This window comes from Vigna unguiculata, chromosome 3 (assembly GCF_037176805.1).
Source record: "Vigna unguiculata cultivar grain cowpea cultivar isolate G323 ecotype 2 chromosome 3, ASM3717680v1, whole genome shotgun sequence".
Classification (NCBI taxonomy): domain Eukaryota; kingdom Viridiplantae; phylum Streptophyta; class Magnoliopsida; order Fabales; family Fabaceae; genus Vigna; species Vigna unguiculata.
The window spans coordinates 70077466-70099039 of record NC_140794.1 but is presented as its reverse complement, the minus strand read 5'-3'; the positions used below and the strand labels follow the sequence as shown (position 1 = coordinate 70099039).

Sequence of the window (21574 nt, the reverse complement as noted above, 5' to 3'; positions counted from 1 at the left end):
AAGAGCAACCTTCTCTCCTTTAGCCAAGGCACAAAAGGTGGAGAGTGAAGACCTACTTTTGCTGCAAACTAAAAAGTGAAACACTGATTTGGAATCTGCAGAAATTTCAGTTTTGTCAATACAGCAATTGCGGAAGAACTTAAGGGGACAAATTACAGAAACCAAATCTGGTACATTTCATGATCGGTAATTTTATATATAACTATAGTGTGCATAAGAAGCAAGCTATTATACAGTTGGAGAAGTCAAAAGGATAAAGTGAGATTTCATTGCAGAGAGGTTGAGGTAATTTGATGTTACTGTTCACTTTATAAAGTTTCAATCATGGGACTTGATGCTTTTCATAAAGCATGTTGTTGTCACAGATTTAAAATTAAATTTAATATGATGGCCACAACTATCTATCTTCATCTACAAGTCTCATTCATGAATCCATTTCAAAAGCAGTGAATTGAATGCACTATATCTAAAACCATTGTCACTGCCATCACAAAAACCATATTTGTAGAAAGAATGAGTGCTCCTACTCCAGTTGCTATAGGCACAAGAGGCACAATTGGATCCCTTGTGAGGAAGGAAATTGAATACTTCTCCAAATTTGAGTTGGGGAACTCACAAAGGCCTCAACCACATTATGTGGACATGGTTTCTAGCAGAGGATATTCCAGTTGCAGACCTAGTTTTTGGGTGTTTCTGATGACAGGGAAGAGAAGGAAGAGAAGAGGTAGCAATGTGTTTGTCCCAAAAATGTGTTCTGTTGCAGAAGTGGTGGAGAACAGTAAGTGGAACAGGGTTCCTGGTTATGGCTACAGGATCCTCAAGGATGATATCAACAACTTTCATCTCTGAGTCAATCTCAATCTACTTTCTTGAATTGCTCTCTGCTTGTATCTTGAGTGACCCAAAACTTGAACCAAGTTAATGTTATTTTCACTTTCTGTTGCCAAATATTCTCTACATTAATATTTTCTGACTTGGAGATCAGGTTCTTGAGTTTCAAATAAAATAGAAATGTAAATTTTTCAACAAAATTTTTCTTTTAAATCTATATAAATGAGTAGATTTAAACGGAATAACTTTGACAATTATAAATGGAGGAGTGAGAATATATTTATTTAATGGAGAAAATCGTTTGGGGTTAAAGTCATAGTAAAGAGTAAAAAAATAAAAAGTTAACAATGGTTATTGTGAAAATCTGACCGTCATATTCCAATTCTAAGCGTATCTAAAACCCAAAAACTTGACCAGTGTCTTTGCGCAGCTTCACCGGAAGATGTTCCAATAATGGTTCTGTTCAGCAAGTTCCTCAGAGCAATACTCGCCGACAACACCCAAGCCCGAGCCAAAGCCCGAACCTTCCTCACCTCAATATACGCATTCCCCTGGTACGCGCCTCACCACAACAACCGCCACTCCCGCTCCCCAACCAATAACAGATTCCTCTCTCCCGGCCCAGGCCCTGGCCCAGGCCCAGGCCCTCTCTTCCTCTCTCGCCCCCCATGGAAACTCTCTCAATCCGCCACCCCTCTCTATTTGCACGAAAACGCCGTCGTTTTCCCCAAGGTCCACCCCTTCAATTTGCTTCGCTCCACTCCTCCTCTCCCTCTCCGCTTCCCTGATCCGGCTCCCTCCATTTCCACCAACCCTTCTCTTTTCCACAGCTTCGTCAATCTCCCCAATTTCATATCCTTCTCCCGATTACTTTCCGGTCCTCTTCTCGCATGGTACCTCCATTTTTTTTTTTCCGTTTCTGTTTTCTTTCTCAAAACACTATTGGGTGCTTTAGTTTGGCTTTTTGTTTGTACACAGGATGATCTCCAACGAGTTCTATACTCCAGCAATTGTAGGGTTGGCACTCTCTGGGGCCACTGATTGGGTGAGTATCAACGACCAATGTTCTTTGCTTTTTAATTGCTATGCTGCAGCTGAACGTTATCGTTCACATGCTAAACGTGTTTGTCTTTATGTTGTCGTGTGATTCTAATAATTGATCGTAGCTGGATGGATACGTGGCTCGGAAGATGAAGATAGATTCCGTAGTGGGTTCCTACCTTGATCCCCTTGCTGACAAGGTAATCTCCACTCTCTTTTCCCACTTCCACTTGTGTTTTTGTTTCATCTGGCGTTCTTCTTTCGTCAATCCAGGTTCTTATTGGTTGCGTTGCTCTTGCCATGGTGCATAAAGATCTACTGCATCGTGAGTCCTTCTGCTTGCTACTTCTGTTTTTTTGTCTGTTTGTGGGTTGGTTTTTTAAACACTAGTTGGCTTAAGCATTTATGATTTTATCAGGATTAGAATAGAACTGGAAATACCATAGCATTAGGACATGACCATGGTTTTAAAAATGGGTCTGTTACTGTGAGTTTGAAAGCAATGTCAAGGATTTTAGGTGTCCGCAACAGCAATTGTGGCTTCACTGACTCTGTTTGTCCACAATTTCCTGTAATATCAACAAATGCTACCATTGCAATTTAAAACCTTGGCCTCAGTTATTTATTTAAGACAGGGATATGCACACATTTCTCTCTGAATGCCAGCTTTTGTAGATCTTTTTCTTATCATATTTCAATGTGAGGCTGACAATCAAATGCAATTTTCATTTAATTACATGTTGCATTATCTGCCATTTATGTTTCGAGAACCCAGATATTATCATATGTCTTATGTAAAACTATCGATTCTGGTTTCTCATTTTGAAGCTGGGGTTGTTAGTCTTGTTGTGTTTCGGGACGTCTTCCTTGTTGGGGGTGCAGTATTTCTAAGAGCAAATAGCTTGGGTTGGAAGGTATGTTCTCAACTTTTCCTTTTTCCTTAAGAAATTGTATAGTCATCGAGATAAAATGTTGATGTTGTGTGTTGCTCTCAGTGGAAAAGCTGGTTTGATTTTTTTAACCTTGATGGAACCGCCCGCCAAAAGGTTGAACCACTCCTTCTAAGCAAGGTAAGCTTGATGGATGTTTTGAGCTTATCATACAGTGCATGTGGTGTTAAGTGCAGACTGGTTTATGTATACTAGTTGTATCACCTGCCTGTTCTGTTACTCTCCTTGATAAATATTTAGGGTTATGATTGAGATGTACAGAGACAGAACATTTTACAATATTTGGCCTATTTCTTAACACGATCAACGAGTCCGAGCCCTTCCTTCAATTGAATCAAATGTTGGAGTTTGATTTATTAACATGATGATGATTAGTGTAAGCATATCTATACATGCAATTAGAGGAATTTGAATATTTTTTATCAACAGCTACAGGACGAAACCCTCAGCTTGTTATGGTCTCAATCAAATTACATTCCCAATTCCGCCCTTAAACCCTCAAACTTTTCTAAGCATGAGTAGCTTTAATTTCTGACTTTACAAAACCTTCACTTTAATCCCTAACTATGCAAAACTTCTCTCACTAAAATGCTTTTAGAAAGGAAAATAAAAATGCTATCTAGTAGTAGATTAGAGAAGTAAAATTATGATGGAGAGCCTGTAAAAAGTTCTCTTTTATCTTTGATACTTCTTGAGGAGGAATACAAATTTGAACAGGTGAATACAGTATTCCAATTAGCACTAGTTGCTGCTGCTCTTCTTCAACCAGAGTTTGGAACACAGGAAACTCAACCATATATTACTTATTTGAGGTAATCTTCTTGTGAGAATTTCATGTTTCCCTTTCAGCAAATCATACCAGATATGAACTCCAACTTTCTGGTGCAGCTATTTAGTGGCTTCAACAACAGTGGCAACTACTGCAGCATATGGAGCACAATACTTTAGGAGATTTACAGTAGTATCAAACTCGGTCTAGTTGAGTTTCCATTGAATGCAGAAGGATGGAGGGATCCGCAAGAACTAGGACTCATTGCACAGTTATTTATAACCATAATGCACAGGCTGTTTTCAAATATTGCCTTCTGATAAGAGTGAGCATTAGTGTTTCTTGTAGTTACTTTTTTTTTTTCCTTCTGAAATTCTGTGTTTGAGGAAAGTTTAAAAAACATTGTCATTTTAATTTCTCTGATCAAGTCACCTGAAACCCAAATTATAACCTGAACATACATTGCTACAATGCTATATAACCTGAACATAAATCGTAACAATTTGAAAAGCTTTGACAAAGTCTTAGTTGCCGAATTTGAAAAGCAAAGGTAATTGTTTTCGAAATAAGAACTATATTAAAGATAATTAAAATATTTTTCTAAAAAATAGAAGAGTGTTATAATAAACGGGATTAATGACAAATGTATAAATGGTTTGGACTAGATGAATTTAATATAATTTTAAATTCGACCTAATTAAGTATAATCGGACTGAGTTTTTTTTTTACTATAATCGAATTTAACTTCATTCAACCATAATTTTGTTGGGTCAGATAATTAATAATTCAATAGTATTTTTTTTTATGACAATGAATAAATAATCATACATAATAAAATATGTTTTATTATATAAAGTAGATGGAATTTACTGCGTTTAAAATTCGCAAATTAGTTATTACATAAATTTAATAGGATTTATAATAAAACAATTGAATTAATTAGTAACCGATTTATTTCATTTGTACTACGGAGTTTATTCTGTCTTGCAAATTTTATTCTGTCTTGCAAATTTTATCTTTAATAAGTAATTACTTTTTAAATTAAAATAATTATTTATAATAAAACATGCCAATAAAATAAATAAAATAATGCTATTATTGTACAAATTATTTATTTATTCTATTATGGCTCACAAACTAAAACAAAAAATTTTAAAGGATCAAAGTACAGGATTTGAACCCGACGTGAATCGAACACGCAACCTTCTGATCTGGAGTCAGACGCGCTACCATTGCGCCACGGATCCTTGATGTAGAAATTGATAAATAGTTGTTATAAGTATTTTTTTACACGAAAGCCTAAACCTGCGCTTTCTTCTCCTCAATTATTTATGAATGTTACATTACTAATCACTGAAAGTATAGATCATCATCTTATGTAATAGTATGAATTTGAAATTTTTATTTGGAAACACAGAATTGTCTTTTTTAAGTTACTCTTTTCATTAATCTATTATATGACCTTTCTATTGCAAGTTATATTATTGCTTTTAATTTTATTTTTTATATAAAGCAGGAGTTTCCGCTATAAATATCTATTCCTCCTGCTTCCATAGTGAATCATTTATATTTCTTCCAGTTGTTGCTTTGTTTCATCTTTTTTTTCTTCTTTTTTCTTTTTTTTTTGTCTGTTATCAACCGAATAAAACTCGAATATGGTACCAATGCAGATTAAATAAGTCTTTCTACTTACGAGGTCTAGTACAAATTCGTTTCTCAGATACTGAATTAAAATTGAGTTAATTTATGTAATTTACTTTGTTTTTGAGAATGAATAATTATGTAACATTCAACGTGAGTTAGTGACTTAAGTAATTCTCTTAAGAAAATTTTGTTTTTCTACTTTACTTTATATATTTATTTTTATAGTATAATTAAAATGATTAACTTAACTCAATTAGTTGTAGTAGTATAGTATAAATATTTATATGTTTCATTAAATATTATTATAAATATTTTAGTTGAAAATTAAAGTGTAAAAATTATGGTAATCATGAAATGGATTAACTCGCTTTGATTTGTTTTAACTAACTCGTAAAACTGACGTGCCAAATACAAAATAGACTGAATAGATCCGTTTTTTTTTCAAATTTTAAATTACAATAAAAATATTTTTAAAAAGTGCTTTCTATATTATGTTATTTTTAAAATATAAATATATAAAATTATCATAATTTAAATCATTAAAAATTATAAATTAATAAATTAAGTTTTGATTTCAATCATTAATTATAGAATAATAATTTAACATATAAATACATTTTTTTAATTTATTCTATATTAATTAAACAATGAAAATTTTTAAACTATTTATATGATTGAATATATCTTTTTATATATATATATATAATAAAATATGAAATCAAACATAATAAAAATAAAGAATAAAAAGATTTATCAAAATATTTTTATTATTATTTTTCATTATGGTTTGAGCTTCTTATAAATCGTTTTCATTTTTTATTCTCACATGTTTTCTTTTGTTTTTGAAGAGAAAAATATCTATTCTTTTGCTCTTATTTCACTTTGTTCTCTTTCATTCTAAAGGAGGAAAAGAATGATGTAATTCTTTCATCTTACTTGATTGTAAAATATTAGTTTAAAAAATTATTTAATAAGTCTCTTTTATATTCATTTTTATTTTATGAACAAAGAAGTAAAAGTATCTTACTATGTGTTTTTTTATAACCGGATTTCAATTGTGGTTCCATTATATGACTTGAGTTTCTCACGAATTGTTCTCATCACTTATTCTCACCTATTTTCTTTTGTTTCTGAAGAGAAAAAGATCTACTATTTTTGCTCTCATATGTAAGTTGTTGTCTTTCATTCTCGAAGAAATAAAGGAGAAGGTAATTCTCTCTTGTATCACATGATAGTGAAATATTAGTTTAATAATTTATTTAATGAGCTTGTATATTAATTTTTTATTTTATGAACATAGAAGAAAAAATATTGTACTGTGTGTTTTTTTATAACTAGATCTTAAGTGTGATTTGATTATCATCAAATTTTCTTTTGGTATTTACGTCTCTCAGTTTTTTATTAGATTATGAATTTTTTTTTTAGTCTTTTTTTTAAAAAGATATACAAATTCAACTATTCCATATATTCATTTGTAGTCTTATTTCTTTTTTAGTTATCGTTATACTAAATTATGTATTTATTTTTATTATATTAATGATAATAATTAAATGTATAAATTTTGAACATATTATTTTGGCTCCCCCAACAATATTGGTCAAGATCCGTCACTGCCCACCAGCACCTTGACTGCTGGAATGCATTAATATTTTAAGTCAGTTTTTATGCAGGCGAAAATTAACTTTTTGTCACTCCTAAATATTCTCTAAAGTGTAATTGCTTTTAGAGTATTACTATTTAGGCAAAAGAAAAAAATAAAAACACACAACACACATAAGATTAGACAATTTTAGATCAAAAACTTTTCACAGTTACATATTTGTAAAAACACGAAATTTTAATTATTTATGTTTTCCATATAATTTATTATTAACTTTACACAATTCCCTAAATTATAAAAATTTATAATTCATTTTAATAATTAAATTATTAATATTTTATTAATATATATTTTATATTATAATAATATTTTATTAATTTATATTTTAGAAATATGTAATTAAAATAAAAAGAAACTAAAACAAAAAAAGAAAATAAAACAGTTAATTTAATATTTTATGAATAGTTATATTTTATATTATAATCAAATAAATAATTAAAAATTAATCAAATAAATTTAATTGAATTTTGATATTTTATAATGCATTTAATTTGGAATATTTTATTTGAAATTTCTAGTATATATATATATTTTTTATTTTAAGTTATATTTAAAAAAAATATCACATTATTTTAAAAAATATATTTTCAAAATTATTATAAAAATATATTTTTTCTAAGCCCTAAACACATGTACCAAAAACCAATATCAAATATCAAAGGATAATGATATTTTGACTCATTTTTTTTTTATCTACCACTCCAATCATCCTTAGATCATCACATTACACTACTACAAAAATTAAAATAAATAATCTAAAGGTGAATGGAGTTGTGTGTTAAAATTATATCGTTATCTAATATTAAATTACTCTTTCGTTAAGAAAATGACTAAAATACTATTTTCGTCCTTTAATTTAAGATAAAATAAATTAAAATAATAATTATATTTATATTTATATCCAACAACAACGTTGTATGATGTACCAGATTTGATCTCTTCGAAAGGAGACTCAAAAGATAAAATAACAATATTTTGTTTTTTTGTCAGCATTAATATTTTGTGTATGTGTTCATTTGTACTTAGATCTTTCCTTCTATCATTCTCTTCGGAAAAGTGCTGCTTTTAAAAAGGAAAACATAATGATAACTACACACAATAATATACGCTTTGAAATCTTCTGAACATAATGACCATATGTTGTGATGGCAAGATATTATTATTAGTTGGACAATATTATTGAAAATATTCTAACAAAGAACATAGTAAAATAATATTAGTTTGGTTAATTCTGATATCTCTTTGTTTTACTTGGTTGTATTTTTTAACAATTATCCTTAATATTCATTATGCTAGTTTCATTTTTACACTTTTATTTTTTCCTGTTTTAGTCTATCGTAAAAAAATGTATTCATTTTGTATCAATATCAATATAAATTTATTAGCCACAAGATATATAAACTACGCGTTTTAGTTTGTTTGGTCATTAAAAGAATAAATAATGGCTTTTGGTTTATGAATTTAAATTTTTCTAAAGTATTTTAAAGTAAATAGTTTTTGTTGGACAGAAAGTTTGTCCGAAAATAATGCATCATTAAGGAAAAAATATTTTGTACTTTTTTGTTTTTATCTTGATTTTCTCTTAATAGGTTTATCGAGAGTAAATGATGCAAGTTTTTTTAGCTATATATTCACCACATCAACTCGTTGCTGACGGTGATCTTCCCACAAACAAGAATGATTCTTCAACACCAAAAAATTATTTTTTTTCTAATGTATCATATTAAGATGTAACGATAGCATACAAAGAAACAAAATCTACCTAAACATTTTATTGAAAAAACACGTCTTCAATTAATAATATTATCGTATTTATTTTTAAGAATCACCCTATTAATAAAAAAATTAAAATAAAACAAAAACATAAAAAAAATGAAATATAAACTAAAATATATTAAATCAGGACAAAAAAATACCATAAACTTAGAATTTATTATATAATCCTTGATATTCACTCTTTAATTTATTATAAATTATAAATTATACAAGACTTTTCGATTAGAATCTATTATATAATCATTGATATTCACTCTTTAACTTATTATAATTTATAAATTATACGAGACTAATTACTATCAAAATTAAAATTGAAATAAAAAAAGTCAATACTATCATAATTTTCATTTACCGAGTCAAACATCTATAGACAGAAAGAAGGAAGATTGGTTCTTAATAATATTAAATTTTATTCAAGGTGTCTTTATTTATATATATATATATATATATATATATATATATATAAATATATGATGGCTCATAAAAAAATAATTCTTGTCACATGTGATGACATAGAAAAAGACTAAGCCATTACTCACATCAATTTATTCTCTTTTAATATTGTAAAGGGAACATAATATGAAAGAAAAAGAATAAATTATATAAAATCTGTATAAAAAATATATAAAGTAAATATAAATTAATCTTAACCTAATTTGAGTTGTAGTCTTGAAGTCCTAGTCATTGGGACATGGAAGTGAGAGAAAAGATTCTTGATACATCTCCACATGAAGATGCGCTGAAACATCTTGATAAGATAGCATCTCCTTCAGCTGACCCTTGTTATTAAATTTGAACAATCCACACAAATCGTTTCCAACAATATCACCATCTTTTGTTACGCAAACTGGGAAGAAGAATTTCTGTGGAACATGATCAACAAGAGACACGGCAATGCTCTTGCTCCAAGAACATTCTACTCTGTATTCTTTCATCACCCATATGTCTATTGAAAGCTTGCTGTTTGTATAAACATTCAGACTCAGCAATCCTTCAATTTCACTCAAAACTCTCATTTCATCCATGCCATCCCCAAAAACAATTGGCGAAGCTATCTCAAAAAACTTCCTCTTTGCCACATCAAACGCAAGGATAAACCCAACAATTATCTCTTCCTTCAAACAACTACTCAACCAATGAATAACATGGTTCACAACTCTGCATGGCGTATCATAATCCTGAGAGTATGTGAAAAACAAATCGGTAGATTCATTTTCCATCCACTTGTTAGCTCTGATCGAGAAAACCTTCGCATGTGTTTGAAGGTAAATAGTAATGCTTGCGAAAAGTTGAATCACCAAGTAGTCATCGGTTAATGGATCATACCCCAAACCTTGAAACAACAGATTACGAGAGAGCTCTTTGTTGGAATCAATGGGTGGCCGACAAACTTTTTTGTGGAAACCTGTGCGTGGATTCCACAGGCACAGATGCTCCAAACAATCCAAAAGTACAAATCCTCGACAACAACCTCCAAATTTAAAAATTCCAGGCTGAAAAACTTCACCTGGTACTTCGAATTCAAAGTAACTATAAGAATCACGGTTTAGGGGCGCATTGAAGTCTATGGATGGGACTGTAAGATCCAAAACCCTAATTGAAATGATCAAAAGTTTCTCTGTTGGAGAAGATCGATCAAAATACAAATTTCTAAAGCGAGAATCAGAGATCAAAGATAGCCACGACTTACTCAAGCTTTTGAATCGAACAACAGACTTCACATTCAACTTCAACAAGATCTCCATGATCACGTCCTGTGGCAGAAGTACCACCGATTTACTTTTCTTCACTTCTCCGTCGGAGTGTTTCTTCATTTTGTGTTCTTGTTGGTTTCTTTGTTACACGATCAATCCTAGTTTGTTTTACTCTTACGATAATTGAGAAGAAAAAGAAAGTGAAAGCTATGAAGAATACTGATGCTATAATAATCTGTTATCCAATTTTGTTATATCTAACAAATTTATAAAATATCTCTAATATATTTACTATTAATATCTTATAATTTAATATCTTATGATGTCTGCAGTTAGGATTATTGTAATAATTGAGAAGAATAACAAAATAAAAAATGTTGAGAATTAAAGAGTGTACAAGCCCCAAGATGTTATATTTAATATCTTATAGGAATTTGAGTATCTTGAAAGTATCGTAACATATTTAATATATCTCTATTCATTAGAAAACTCATAAATATAAGTTATTGAAAAAGTAGGATAATTACTTTATTCTCATATATTTATTTATATTTTTTATGAACTTAAAGACTAGAAAGTATTTATATGTAGATATTTTTCTTTGATGATTCAAAGTTTGATTATAAGTCTCATAGACTGATCGACTAAATTTAATAAGAACAAATATAAAACAGAAAATATCAATATCGTGTTATTTATAAATATTTTTTTTTTTGGATTGTGATTAATCTTTTTACTTGCCTAAGATGGTATATTTTAAAATTTTGTCTAAAAACCAATGATTTTAAACTGGTATCCTGACATTTCGTACGTCCTTTTCCATGTGTTTAGTTTGTTATGGTAAATATAAGTCCCTTTTTCAGTGTTATAAAGTTTTGGGCCTGGCCTTTTCGGAGGCCCAAGGCCAGTCCTTCAATAGGACCCCTATACCCCTTTTCAGCTCATTCTGTACCTTGTCTCCTTTACAGAAGCAGGTTCCCCTCCCTCAAACACTTTGTTCTTCAGCAAGGTTCTCTGCTAGGGCTCTCCATCCTCACGTCTCCGAGCTAGCAAAACTCCCTCTTTTTTCAGGTAAGCTGAGCTTTAGAGCTCCTGGTCCGTTCCTTCTCCTCTTCACTTTGTTTAAAACACGTGGGTCAAGTTGGGGTTAAGTTTCTTAACTTCGTTTTGGGCCTCTTTTTCCACGTTTCAGCTCATTCCTGGAGTTGTGGTACTACATAGTTAGGGTCTGGTTGCTTTTGGTGCTCAAACAGAGGTAAGGGAAGCTAGATTTAACCGTTCAACGCTGTTTTTAGGTGTCTTTTTGGTTTGTTGCATGTTTATAAGCTTGAGAAGTATGTGTAATCGACTGAAACTGGGTGCATGTGTTTTTGGGTGTTGGATTGAACTGTTACTCTGCTGCATGTGTGTGGATAGTGGCAAGAACTGTCAATCTCGCCCAGGCGAGCTCGTCTCACCTAGGCGAGAGCGTCTGAGACTCACTCAGGTTCTACTCGAGCAACTCGTCCAGGCGAAAGGCCCTTGTCTTTGAGCGATGCGTTGTCTCGCTCAGGCGAGAGTACCTCGCCCAAGCGAGTTCTCGAAGGAGAAGCTGGTGTGCTCTGTTCGCAGCCTCGTCCAGGCGAGGTGTTTTATTTTTGGGCGAAGGACGGTCTCGCCCAGGTGAGCTGGTCTCGCCCAAGCGAGATGCTCGCAGAGTGCCACTATTTCAGGCCTCGCCTAGGCGAGAAGGCCTAGCCTAAGCAAGACAGTTGCTGCAACTTAGGCGAGGACTTCTAGCTTGGGCGAGAATCGTGTAGATTTATGTGTTACATCTCTATCTACGTTGTGTGTGGCTATTTACCTCGAACATGTATGATTATGGTGTAACTGTATGAGTTATATGCACTGGGATTGGTATGTTTGGTATGAGTAATGACATGGAATTCTTACGTTATGGTTGGGTGAAATGAGAATTTAATGTATGAGATGGAATTGGTGGTTGGGATATGATAAACATGAAATTTGTATGTGATAGACGTAATTCCACGAGTCTCGTGGGGAGATCTCATGGTGGTGTGTAGTGTATATATTAAGATATGAATTCAAGTAAGGATTGCATCCCGAAGCTCTAAAGGGTCAGTGAGTCTCAAGTCGAGCAAACTTACCCAAGTGGTGAGAGTAGCGGGAGGCCCTAGTCTCTGGCAGGATAATGGCCTTAGACGCTTAAAGGCTAACCTTGTGCGTGGTAGGGTGAAACCCATTGGCAATGGCTCTGCAGAGCAGTAGAGGCCACCACAAGTGCAAGCGTCCAATGAATCCGATCTTAGTATATGTATTCGGATAATTGAGTCATAGTGTCTTGCTTGTTTGCCATAACATGACTTTGTGTCTCTGTGTGTATGCCTGGGAATGCTTATGTACTTGTTCTTCTATATCATGATAAGTTTCAAATTGCACTAGCTTACCCCTGCATTTTTGTGTTTGTTTTTGTTATGTTTTCTCTTTTGCGATGATCACCTTCTGGTGGGAGCAGATGAGAGGGATGTTCGAGATGGATCCGGGGGACGTAGCGGTGCGGCCTAGTTTTTCTTGTCTTGATGACCTTAGGGGCAGTTTCATGGCCATGGGGCCTTTTGTAATGGTTGTCCGGTGGTAACTCCTTTTGCTAAACTGTTGAATTCTGTTAGTTTTCTCTTTGGTTGTGGCATGGTTGCATGCCTAGTTTTTTTTCCTTTCGAAGTACTTTTGGGATGACTGTAATAGTTACCTTTCGTACGTTACATGTTTATCTGATTGGTTCTCGTTATCAAAATTTTGTGATGCTTTATTTGGTAGATTAATCTATTAAAAATGGGATGTCACAGTAAAGAATCTTTTCCACATTTTTATAAGAAAAAAAACTTAAATAATAAAAAAAAGGATTTGAAATACAAAATTTAAAAATATAAGAAGTACTTTATTGTTCGTTGGTTATAGGTAGTTTTATTTTATATAACAATTTTATAAATATTTAAAAATATAAAAAACAATATATATTATGTTAAATTTATAATTTTTAGTTTTAATAAAGATAAATGATAGCATAAGTTTAACTATATCACAAATAAATATTTGTGTGTGTGGTTATATATCATCTTAGGCAATAATGAAATTCATTCATAGTTTAAAGAAGAGGAATGAGGAAAAATGATATATATTTTAGCCGATATAAAATATAAATTTAATTTCAGGTAAGTTAAATTCTATATTATAAAAAATGTATATACTTTAATTTCAAAGTTATGACATTAACACGTTGGTCCCTCCATTTGAAAGAATGAAGGAAACTTAAGTACTCGCTTATTTACATTATCACATAGGAGTTTCAATTTCAATTAACATCATCATTTACTAATTTCACATACATATTTGAGATGATTCTTTTTGTTTGTTCTTTTTAACTTTTTTTTCTTTGTTGTTGGGATATGTGTAAGAAGATAAGATTATTTAAAAACTTAGTTACAAGTTAATGAATATTGATAAATAATGTTCTTCAATAAGAAATAAATAAAGGTAATCTCACTAGGTTGTTATCACTATTGTTGATAATTTCACTAATAAAAGAACTTAAATATAAAACAATACATTATTTAAAAACCTATTTACCTTATTTAAGGAGCTATCAATAAATGCCTCAGTCTTTTAGAGTCCAAAACGAATATTTACCCAAAAAAAAAGAAAAAAAAAAGTGGAGATATTTGTTGGTGTTATGATAAATAGGAGAGAAAAAAAAAAGGTTAGTTATTTGTTTAAAAATAATAAGCGTATTCGAAGAATGACCATGCTAATTAAAATAATAAAAATATAATGTTATGACGTATTTAATATTTATTATATATGGTATAATCGCATAATTATATCATTTATTGGATAAGATTTTTTTTAACTAATTTTCTTTGAAATTTAGAAATTAAAATGAATAAGTTCTAAATTTCATAAGCTAAAAATATTATTAAACAGTTCTTTTATCTTAAGGTTTTTAGACAGAAATTAAATTTAGTATCAAAATTAACAACAAAAATCTAGAGTTCTTTGTTTCCCATTTGTTATCATTTGCGCACAAGGATGATAGACCCCCAACAACCTCTCCTGAGGTTTCTTTATAATTAATTATTTGTTAACCATTTTTTAGTTACACAAAAGGTATTTGATTAATTGTAGATTTAATAGTATTATATATATATATATATATATAATATAAATGAGATATTTTCTTTTTTTTTCATATTTTATTATTTTAATTTTAATTTTAATTATTATTTTAAAATATAATTATTTTATAAATAATTTATCTTTAACAGTTATTTTATTATTTTTTTAAATATTTTATTTTTTTAATTTTATATTTAACAATCATTTTAAAAATTAATTATATATTTTTATTGATTTTAATTTAAATTTTTATAAAATTACAAATATAAAGTAGCGCCTATAATTTCATTAGTATTTATAATAATTATTCAATATTTAATTATTTATATTTTAAAAAGATGCTCTTTCAATTAAATCAACAACATAAATTCCATACTGAAAATGAGCAGAAACAAAATAGAAATAATAACCATGACATTTTTCTGATATAAAAGATCACACTACATTAGATTAAAAAAAAAACATATAACAGAAAAAATACTATTAAATCTTTTAAAATATCATTCACGTAAAGGAAATTTCTTTGAAAAAAATAATATTATTTTGTCTCCAAATTATTGCATTCCCATTGGCACTACACGTCGCCACTTTTCATTTTCTTTTTTACAAAATAGATAAATTTATTTTTTCCATAACCATTTTACTCCTACAAATGATATTAAACAACTTTTTTAACAAAACAAAAAAAAAACATTTGATTGCGGGACCGGGGTTTGCTTCTTTAGGTTAATCATTTTTTGAAATATGAGATAAATATGATACTCGTTTATGTATGCACGTACATTTTTCATGAAATTGGAAACCCATTTTTGAAACTGTTAATACTAAAAAAACTAAAAGGGATTTACATAATTTGAGAAACTAAAAATATATTTAAATTGTTATTTTTTTCTTCAACTTTACTGTACACAATGTAAACTAAATTTTACTGAAAAAAAAAGTCAATAAATATATAAAAATTAAAGATTAAATGTATATCTATAATAATATAATAATATATACAGACAATTATTTATTTTACATAAAGAACTTATAAATTAAAAGGCTTAAATAATTTGGGCGGTACAGTGATGCAGTGTCACCAACTACCACGAGTGTGGGAGTGAGGTTGAAGAAGCTTAGTTGAGAGTTACGAGAGAGAAAGAGAGAGCGCGCGAAAAGTGTTGTTTTCATGAGTAATCAGTGAAAGAGGCCCACACACACACCATTCCGTTGAAGACTGTCTGGTAAACTACCTATTATCTCTGTCTTGACCACACTTTCACTCACCCTTCAGCGCCGGCAAAATGAGGAACCTGCTACTCACCTTGCCGCCCATGGAGATTGCTCCTCTCTTCACCGTCGCAACGTGGTGGGACCAAATCAACGCTTCCACGCGCTGGCAGAATGCTGTTTTCTTCTTCCTTTGCGCTGCTTATGCTCTCGTCGCTTCTATCGCTTTAGTACATTCCTTATCCTCTTCTCCTTCTTCGACTCTTTTTTATTTGATCCACTGAAATTCCAATTACTATACTGTTGTAGCTGTTTTTGTTTTATTCTGCTCTGCACTGTTGTTGATTGTTGATTATGCAGGCTCAATTGGTGAGAATTGAAGTTAGAGTGCCTGAGTATGGTTGGACGACGCAGAAAATTTTTCATCTCATGAACTTCGTTGTCAACGGAGGTCATCTCACAATCCTAGCTCGTTTCAGTTTTAGTTTTATCTGACTACAGTTGCTTAGGTGCTATTTGAGTACTTATTCCGTCATAATTGGAGTTTTATCTTCATAATTAGCGTGAACTTTTTATTCAAATCCCTATTTGTGGGTTAACGAGATAAGCCGCGAGTTTTCTTTTTAGGATTGTTTCGCGTTTGTTTTCTTTTGACATCTGTTTATTTCCTTTTGTTTTTGGCTTTTTGAATTTGCAGTGCGAGCAGTGGTGTTTGGATTGCACAAGTTAGTTTTTCTTTTGCAGCCTAAGGTCTGTGTTTCACCGTGTGATGTTTGGATAATGATTGCAAGGCTGGTATGCTGACGTAGATTTGCTGTTTATTCCCTAGGTGTTGATTTTGGTACTGTTGGATCTGCCTGGATTGCTTTTTTTCTCAACATATACGCTTCTAGTCCTTTTCTGGGCAGAAATTTATCACCAGGCAAGCCAAAGTTCTCTTTATTTTTTTGAAGCTATTTAACTGTCATGAATGAATACCCCTTTATTGAATTAAATAGACCTCGATTTTTTTTTTTAAAATAAAAAGATTATCAGTTTTTGCATGATCAAGGAAATTCTTTTTGTTCAAAAGGGAAATTCTAATTTTATTCCAATTACTGAGCAGGCAAGGGGTTTACCAACTGATAAGCTAAAGATTGTATATATTTCAGTAAATGCCGCCCTATATATTATCCAGGTATCCATCTCATTTTCTGGTCTACACTATTATTTATTTATGGTGGTATGTTGGTGCTCAGCAGTCATACTAACAGATTGGATCAAAGCAAAATGACATCTCCCCTACACCTGCAATATAGTTGCACTTTCACTTGAACTGCTTATCTTCTGTCTGAACTTGAAACACTTCACTGCTTTTCTTCCTGTGTATTCCGTCTTTTTTATATGGAAAATATCTCTTTATTTTGGTTTCTAATGTCACATGATGTGGATCAGACACCATCATGCTGCATCTTTTCATTTTATTACCTGTTATGGTATCAAAATTTGGGCACTCACCTCCACCCACTTTACTGGAACAGAATTGTGGTGATACCTACTGTCAAGTATGGGACATTTTATATAGATTGACATCATCTGGTTTCTAGAAATATCATGGCATATGAATTCCCAGGAGACATTTTTTCACGTGTTCAACCATAACTTATTTGATTTGGAAATTATTGACTCCAGAAAGGCAATCATTTTTGTGCATTAGTGATGGTTTACTATCTCTAGTTTATACAAGATGCATGTTGTGCAAAGCCTAAATGTTTCAAAACAAACAGGAGTACTTTCTTTGATAGTCGATGTCAAAAATCACAATACTAGTTTGCCTTTGGATTTTAGGTTTGCATTTGGATATACCTCTGGATAGATGATAACAGTGCCGTGGAGTTTATTGGAGAGATATTTATTGCAGGTTAGCTTTCTAATCGAAGGTTGATAATGTTATTATGTTTCACACCCACTTGCGAGTGAGTTTTGCCACCTTAGAATAAACATTGCTATATGTGTATACACTTTTAAAAAATGTTTCCCCCTTTTTTGTCAGTTGTATCATTTATGGCTGCTCTAGGCTTCTTGATATACGGAGGAAGGTGAAGCTTTTGCATTTTGTCTCTTGTCAATTAATACCTCTGAGGTCTTTGTTTCATTCACTGACTACTCACTACTCATTACTCGCTAGATTATTTTTTATGCTGAGGCGCTTCCCAATCGAATCTAAAGGAAGAAGGAAGAAACTTAATGAGGTATAAGCATTTTCTTTCGAGTGTGTCTATTTGGTAGTAGTATTATTCGTATGTCTTTGTGCAAATCATGTCGTGTCATCACACTACTGAAAGTCTCATTTGAGACACAATTTACTCCCCTCCTTTATTTTCTGAAAAATGGGTATTATTTATAATGTATACAGGTTCCCTGGGATATCTTAGTATATTGCCAATTTGGTCCATGGCCGGTATTTCAATAGAAAATGATTGCCTGCTTCTGTTGTCTCTTCATTTATATTTTTTTAATACATAGATCTTCCAAACACACACACCAGAGACAAAGGTTTTGGCAATGGGCATGGGAGAGTATTTGCATGGGTTAGTTATTTGAATTGTTTCTTTTATAGGAGAAAGGGATTTTCTTGAACTTGCAACATCTAAACAAAACAGTAGTAATGAATAAGAGCTCTTAAATGTTCTCTAAGTGTTTCAATGTATAGGTTTTGTTCCATCGATTGCTTTTCCTATTTAAATCACAACAAATCAATATACTATCCATTTTAGCCACAGACAATTTTATTTATTAACATTATCGTCAACGGTCTATAGTTTAAACAATAAGGTTATGTTCTGTAAGTACCCTTTTGAATTAGATTTAGTTTTCATCATTTTTGGAAATGAGAATAACCCCTTCTGACCTTCTGATATTCGAAAAATATAACGATGAAATTGAAAAAAATTAAAACTGCCCATATCAATATTACTTGTATTTATCTAAAATGGAATGGGTTTTGCAGGTTGGATCCGTCACAGCCATCTGTTTCACCTGTTTTCTGATAAGATGTGTTATGGTAATTTCTGCCTTTATTGTTTTAGTAATCTTTAGTATTCAAATAAGCATTTTCATAAGGATGTCCAATAAATATGTCAATGTAGAATTTTTAATCCTTATCTGCTTGTCTTCACATTATCATTTGTTATCGTTTTACACCATTAGTATGGTAGTCTTCTTTTCCTGTCTGCTTGCACCATTAGTCAGGGAGGTTACCATCAGACACAAAAGATGTGAACGTTTCTACAAACTTTTAGTGCTGCTGTAGACATTTGATACATTCTATTTTTTGTCATATTTGAGTTTCTCGATAGTTATAGTACATCTATATATAAGGATTTTACTGTGTACTTATTTTGTTTACCATTTAAGTATGCTTCATAATACTTTTTGATGTATATTTCTCGGAGATATAATATTTTTTCTTTTTTTTGACAATGAGAATGGACAACTACGAATAATGTCCAATGTGTGATCACACTTTGATGTGCATGCAGGGTTTTCTGTCTGCATTTGATTCAGATGCATCTCTTGATGTTTTGGATCATCCTCTCCTGGATTTGATCTATTACATGGTATGCTCTGCTTAATTATTCTTTTTGGTTATGGTTACTTGAAGTTCAATCTGTCGTTTTCTTGGCATTTGGAATTTACTTTTCACTTTTCAAAATGCAGCTGGTTGAGATCCTACCTTCAACTCTGGTCCTCTACATCCTGCGCAAATTGCCCCCAAAGAGAATATCAGCCCAATATCATCCTATCCGTTGATTGTTGTTCATAGCGAATCCTAATTTATTAATTTACCTGCCCATTGTTTATGATTTAATTGAATGGTTCTTGGTTAGATAGATAATTTTAAGTTCATCAGGAACAACAGATAAAGAAAAAGATCCAGAAAAAGTCACATGGCAGTAATTCTTATGGGGGTGATTCTCAGCAGGTTTTGTAAGGTGTACATGCAATAACAAGTCTCAAGAGCTTGAGTTATTTTCTGCAGTTAGTCAAAAGAGAAAAACGGTGGGAGAGGGGAATTTTCATGTAATCTTGATGTTGAAGTGTTTCAGGCACGTCTTGTGAATCATACATCTATTTACTCCAACATTTTGTACAATTTTGAGTGTCTTAATTTGGATTGTTTATTTGTTAGATATGCTTCAATCGAACAAAATGAGTATTGACTCTGAATGAATTACATGAAGGGTGTCGCCTCGATTCTTTAGTTGATTTTATGCATAAGATGGTGTCATAACAACAGATTTCACATTATTATCTAATATATGATAAAATTGTTACTTTTATTATAACAATAATAATTAATATTGTTGCTCTACAAATCACGTTCAAGCTAACTTGTAATTGGTTAATAATACATGAAAAATCATAGGTTAAAAAAATAAGTCAGCTCAAGTTCAGTCTATATGACAAAAGAGCATTTAAAGGTAACTTGATATGAGAGAAGTATTAGTCTTTTTATGTCAGCAGATTATGGTGGTTAGGAATAATGAATTTCAGAAATAATGATTCTTACTAACGAGTAATATCAGTTTAGTTTATTATAAATACTTCTGAAAAATATTTATATAATTTTTTTAGGAAAGTTAAAAAGTAATGTTATGTTTTTCTTATATATTTTAATTATTCAATTATTTTTAATTTTGGAATGATATTTTTAGAAGTGTAGATTTTAAGTGTTATATGTTTTAAAAAATTTGTCAAATTTATGTCATATAATGCATTGAATGAACTTAGTTTCCTAATAGAGATTTAATATAAAGATTGAATATTACCAACAATTTGAATTGTTAATTTATTGTCTTTTATTTAAAAAAAAAAAAGGAGGAATAATGACCATCACTATATCAAGTGTGGGATGATTCAATAAGACATAATCAGAGGTTCTTATTAGGAGAGATTAAAAAGTTTTAGTACATTAAGATAGAAATAAACAAGAGAAAACAATTCTAATGCACATTTGAGTTATTGTAAATGAAATCTAAAACTAATGAATACTAATGTTTTTAAATAATATGCAGAAGACATCAAGATTTGATAAGATACTATTGTGAATTTGCTTTATTTGAGTATATTGTATTTATAGGTAAAAAGGAATAAATAGTAGTAAATGGTAATAAAATATTCACCCATGAACAATAATTAACCATAAAATTAACAATCCATACAAGTATTAATAAAAATAGGATTAGTTTTTTTTAATTATGTTGATATTTTCAAAAAATATAATTAAAATTTTTCATTCTTCTCAAGTATTTAACTATTAATTTTACTGAAGATATGAATGAATGTAATTGTGTTTTTAAAGAGTTAACATAGTTAAAAAGATAAAATACTACGTAAAAAAAAAAACCCGTAACTGGTCGGCACAAATACCTTAGTCCAGTGAGAATAATTTCTTTCACATATATTTTATTTAACAACCATTAAATTTAAAAAAATTACCTATTATTTGCTTTGAAACATCATGATATAATTACAATCATAAATTCATAATAAAACAATAATGATGGCTTGACCAACACTTTATAATAATAATTATTTATATCTTAAAAATAAATATTTATAATATACAATTAATAAGGAGATTTTTTTAGTATATATATATATATATATATATATATATATATATATATTTTACAGTTTTACTCTTTTAGCAAACTTTTTCTAATTTAAAAATTACGTTTTTATTATAAGAGAAAAGTTACTTATAATCTATATCATTAATAGAGGAATTCTCCTATTAGTATACACGATTTTTTCTTTTTCAACTACTTTTTATGAAGTT

At 30.6% G+C, this 21574-nt stretch overlaps 4 protein-coding genes and 1 non-coding gene across 5 annotated transcripts; 3 read left to right on the top strand and 2 right to left on the bottom strand.

The window, feature by feature from the left end:
* The first annotated feature begins 394 nt into the window (after positions 1-394).
* On the top strand, positions 395-1397 carry LOC146888041 (uncharacterized). The gene is made up of 2 exons (XM_085670530.1): positions 395-917; positions 1262-1397. The coding sequence occupies exon 1, from the start codon at positions 514-516 to the stop codon at positions 847-849; it is 336 nt and encodes a 111-aa protein (XP_085526656.1). The 5' UTR covers positions 395-513; the 3' UTR covers positions 850-917; positions 1262-1397.
* Positions 1189-4005, top strand: CLS (cardiolipin synthase). The gene is made up of 8 exons (XM_028059654.2): positions 1189-1724; positions 1810-1876; positions 1998-2072; positions 2146-2197; positions 2701-2786; positions 2868-2942; positions 3540-3634; positions 3711-4005. The coding sequence occupies exons 1-8, from the start codon at positions 1285-1287 to the stop codon at positions 3799-3801; spliced, it is 981 nt and encodes a 326-aa protein (XP_027915455.2). The 5' UTR covers positions 1189-1284; the 3' UTR covers positions 3802-4005.
* Positions 4006-4766: 761 nt separating this feature from the next.
* On the bottom strand, positions 4767-4838 carry TRNAW-CCA (transfer RNA tryptophan (anticodon CCA)). The gene has a single exon. It is a non-coding gene; the product is annotated as a tRNA-Trp (tRNA).
* Positions 4839-9348: 4510 nt separating this feature from the next.
* On the bottom strand, positions 9349-10485 carry LOC114175583 (F-box/kelch-repeat protein At3g23880-like). Its single transcript, XM_028060338.1, has one exon. The coding sequence runs from the start codon at positions 10483-10485 to the stop codon at positions 9349-9351; it is 1137 nt and encodes a 378-aa protein (XP_027916139.1).
* Positions 10486-15607: 5122 nt separating this feature from the next.
* TOM1 (tobamovirus multiplication 1) lies at positions 15608-19920 on the top strand. The gene is made up of 11 exons (XM_028061815.2): positions 15608-15980; positions 16111-16201; positions 16448-16500; positions 16580-16672; positions 16856-16927; positions 17578-17650; positions 17783-17828; positions 17918-17981; positions 18740-18793; positions 19272-19349; positions 19450-19920. The coding sequence occupies exons 1-11, from the start codon at positions 15825-15827 to the stop codon at positions 19540-19542; spliced, it is 873 nt and encodes a 290-aa protein (XP_027917616.1). The 5' UTR covers positions 15608-15824; the 3' UTR covers positions 19543-19920.
* The last annotated feature ends 1654 nt before the right edge of the window (positions 19921-21574 follow it).

Coding starts and splice junctions, on each gene's coding strand:
- LOC146888041 (XM_085670530.1), top strand. CDS start 514: ATGAGTGCTCCTACTCCAGTTGCTATAGGCACAAGAGGCACAATTGGA.
- CLS (XM_028059654.2), top strand. CDS start 1,285: ATGGTTCTGTTCAGCAAGTTCCTCAGAGCAATACTCGCCGACAACACC. Junction 2,198..2,700: donor GCATAAAGATCTACTGCATC/GTGAGTCCTTCT, acceptor CTCATTTTGAAG/CTGGGGTTGTTAGTCTTGTT. Junction 2,943..3,539: donor AACCACTCCTTCTAAGCAAG/GTAAGCTTGATG, acceptor AAATTTGAACAG/GTGAATACAGTATTCCAATT.
- LOC114175583 (XM_028060338.1), bottom strand. CDS start 10,485: ATGAAGAAACACTCCGACGGAGAAGTGAAGAAAAGTAAATCGGTGGTA.
- TOM1 (XM_028061815.2), top strand. CDS start 15,825: ATGAGGAACCTGCTACTCACCTTGCCGCCCATGGAGATTGCTCCTCTC. Junction 16,501..16,579: donor TTTTTCTTTTGCAGCCTAAG/GTCTGTGTTTCA, acceptor TTTATTCCCTAG/GTGTTGATTTTGGTACTGTT. Junction 19,350..19,449: donor TGGATTTGATCTATTACATG/GTATGCTCTGCT, acceptor TTCAAAATGCAG/CTGGTTGAGATCCTACCTTC.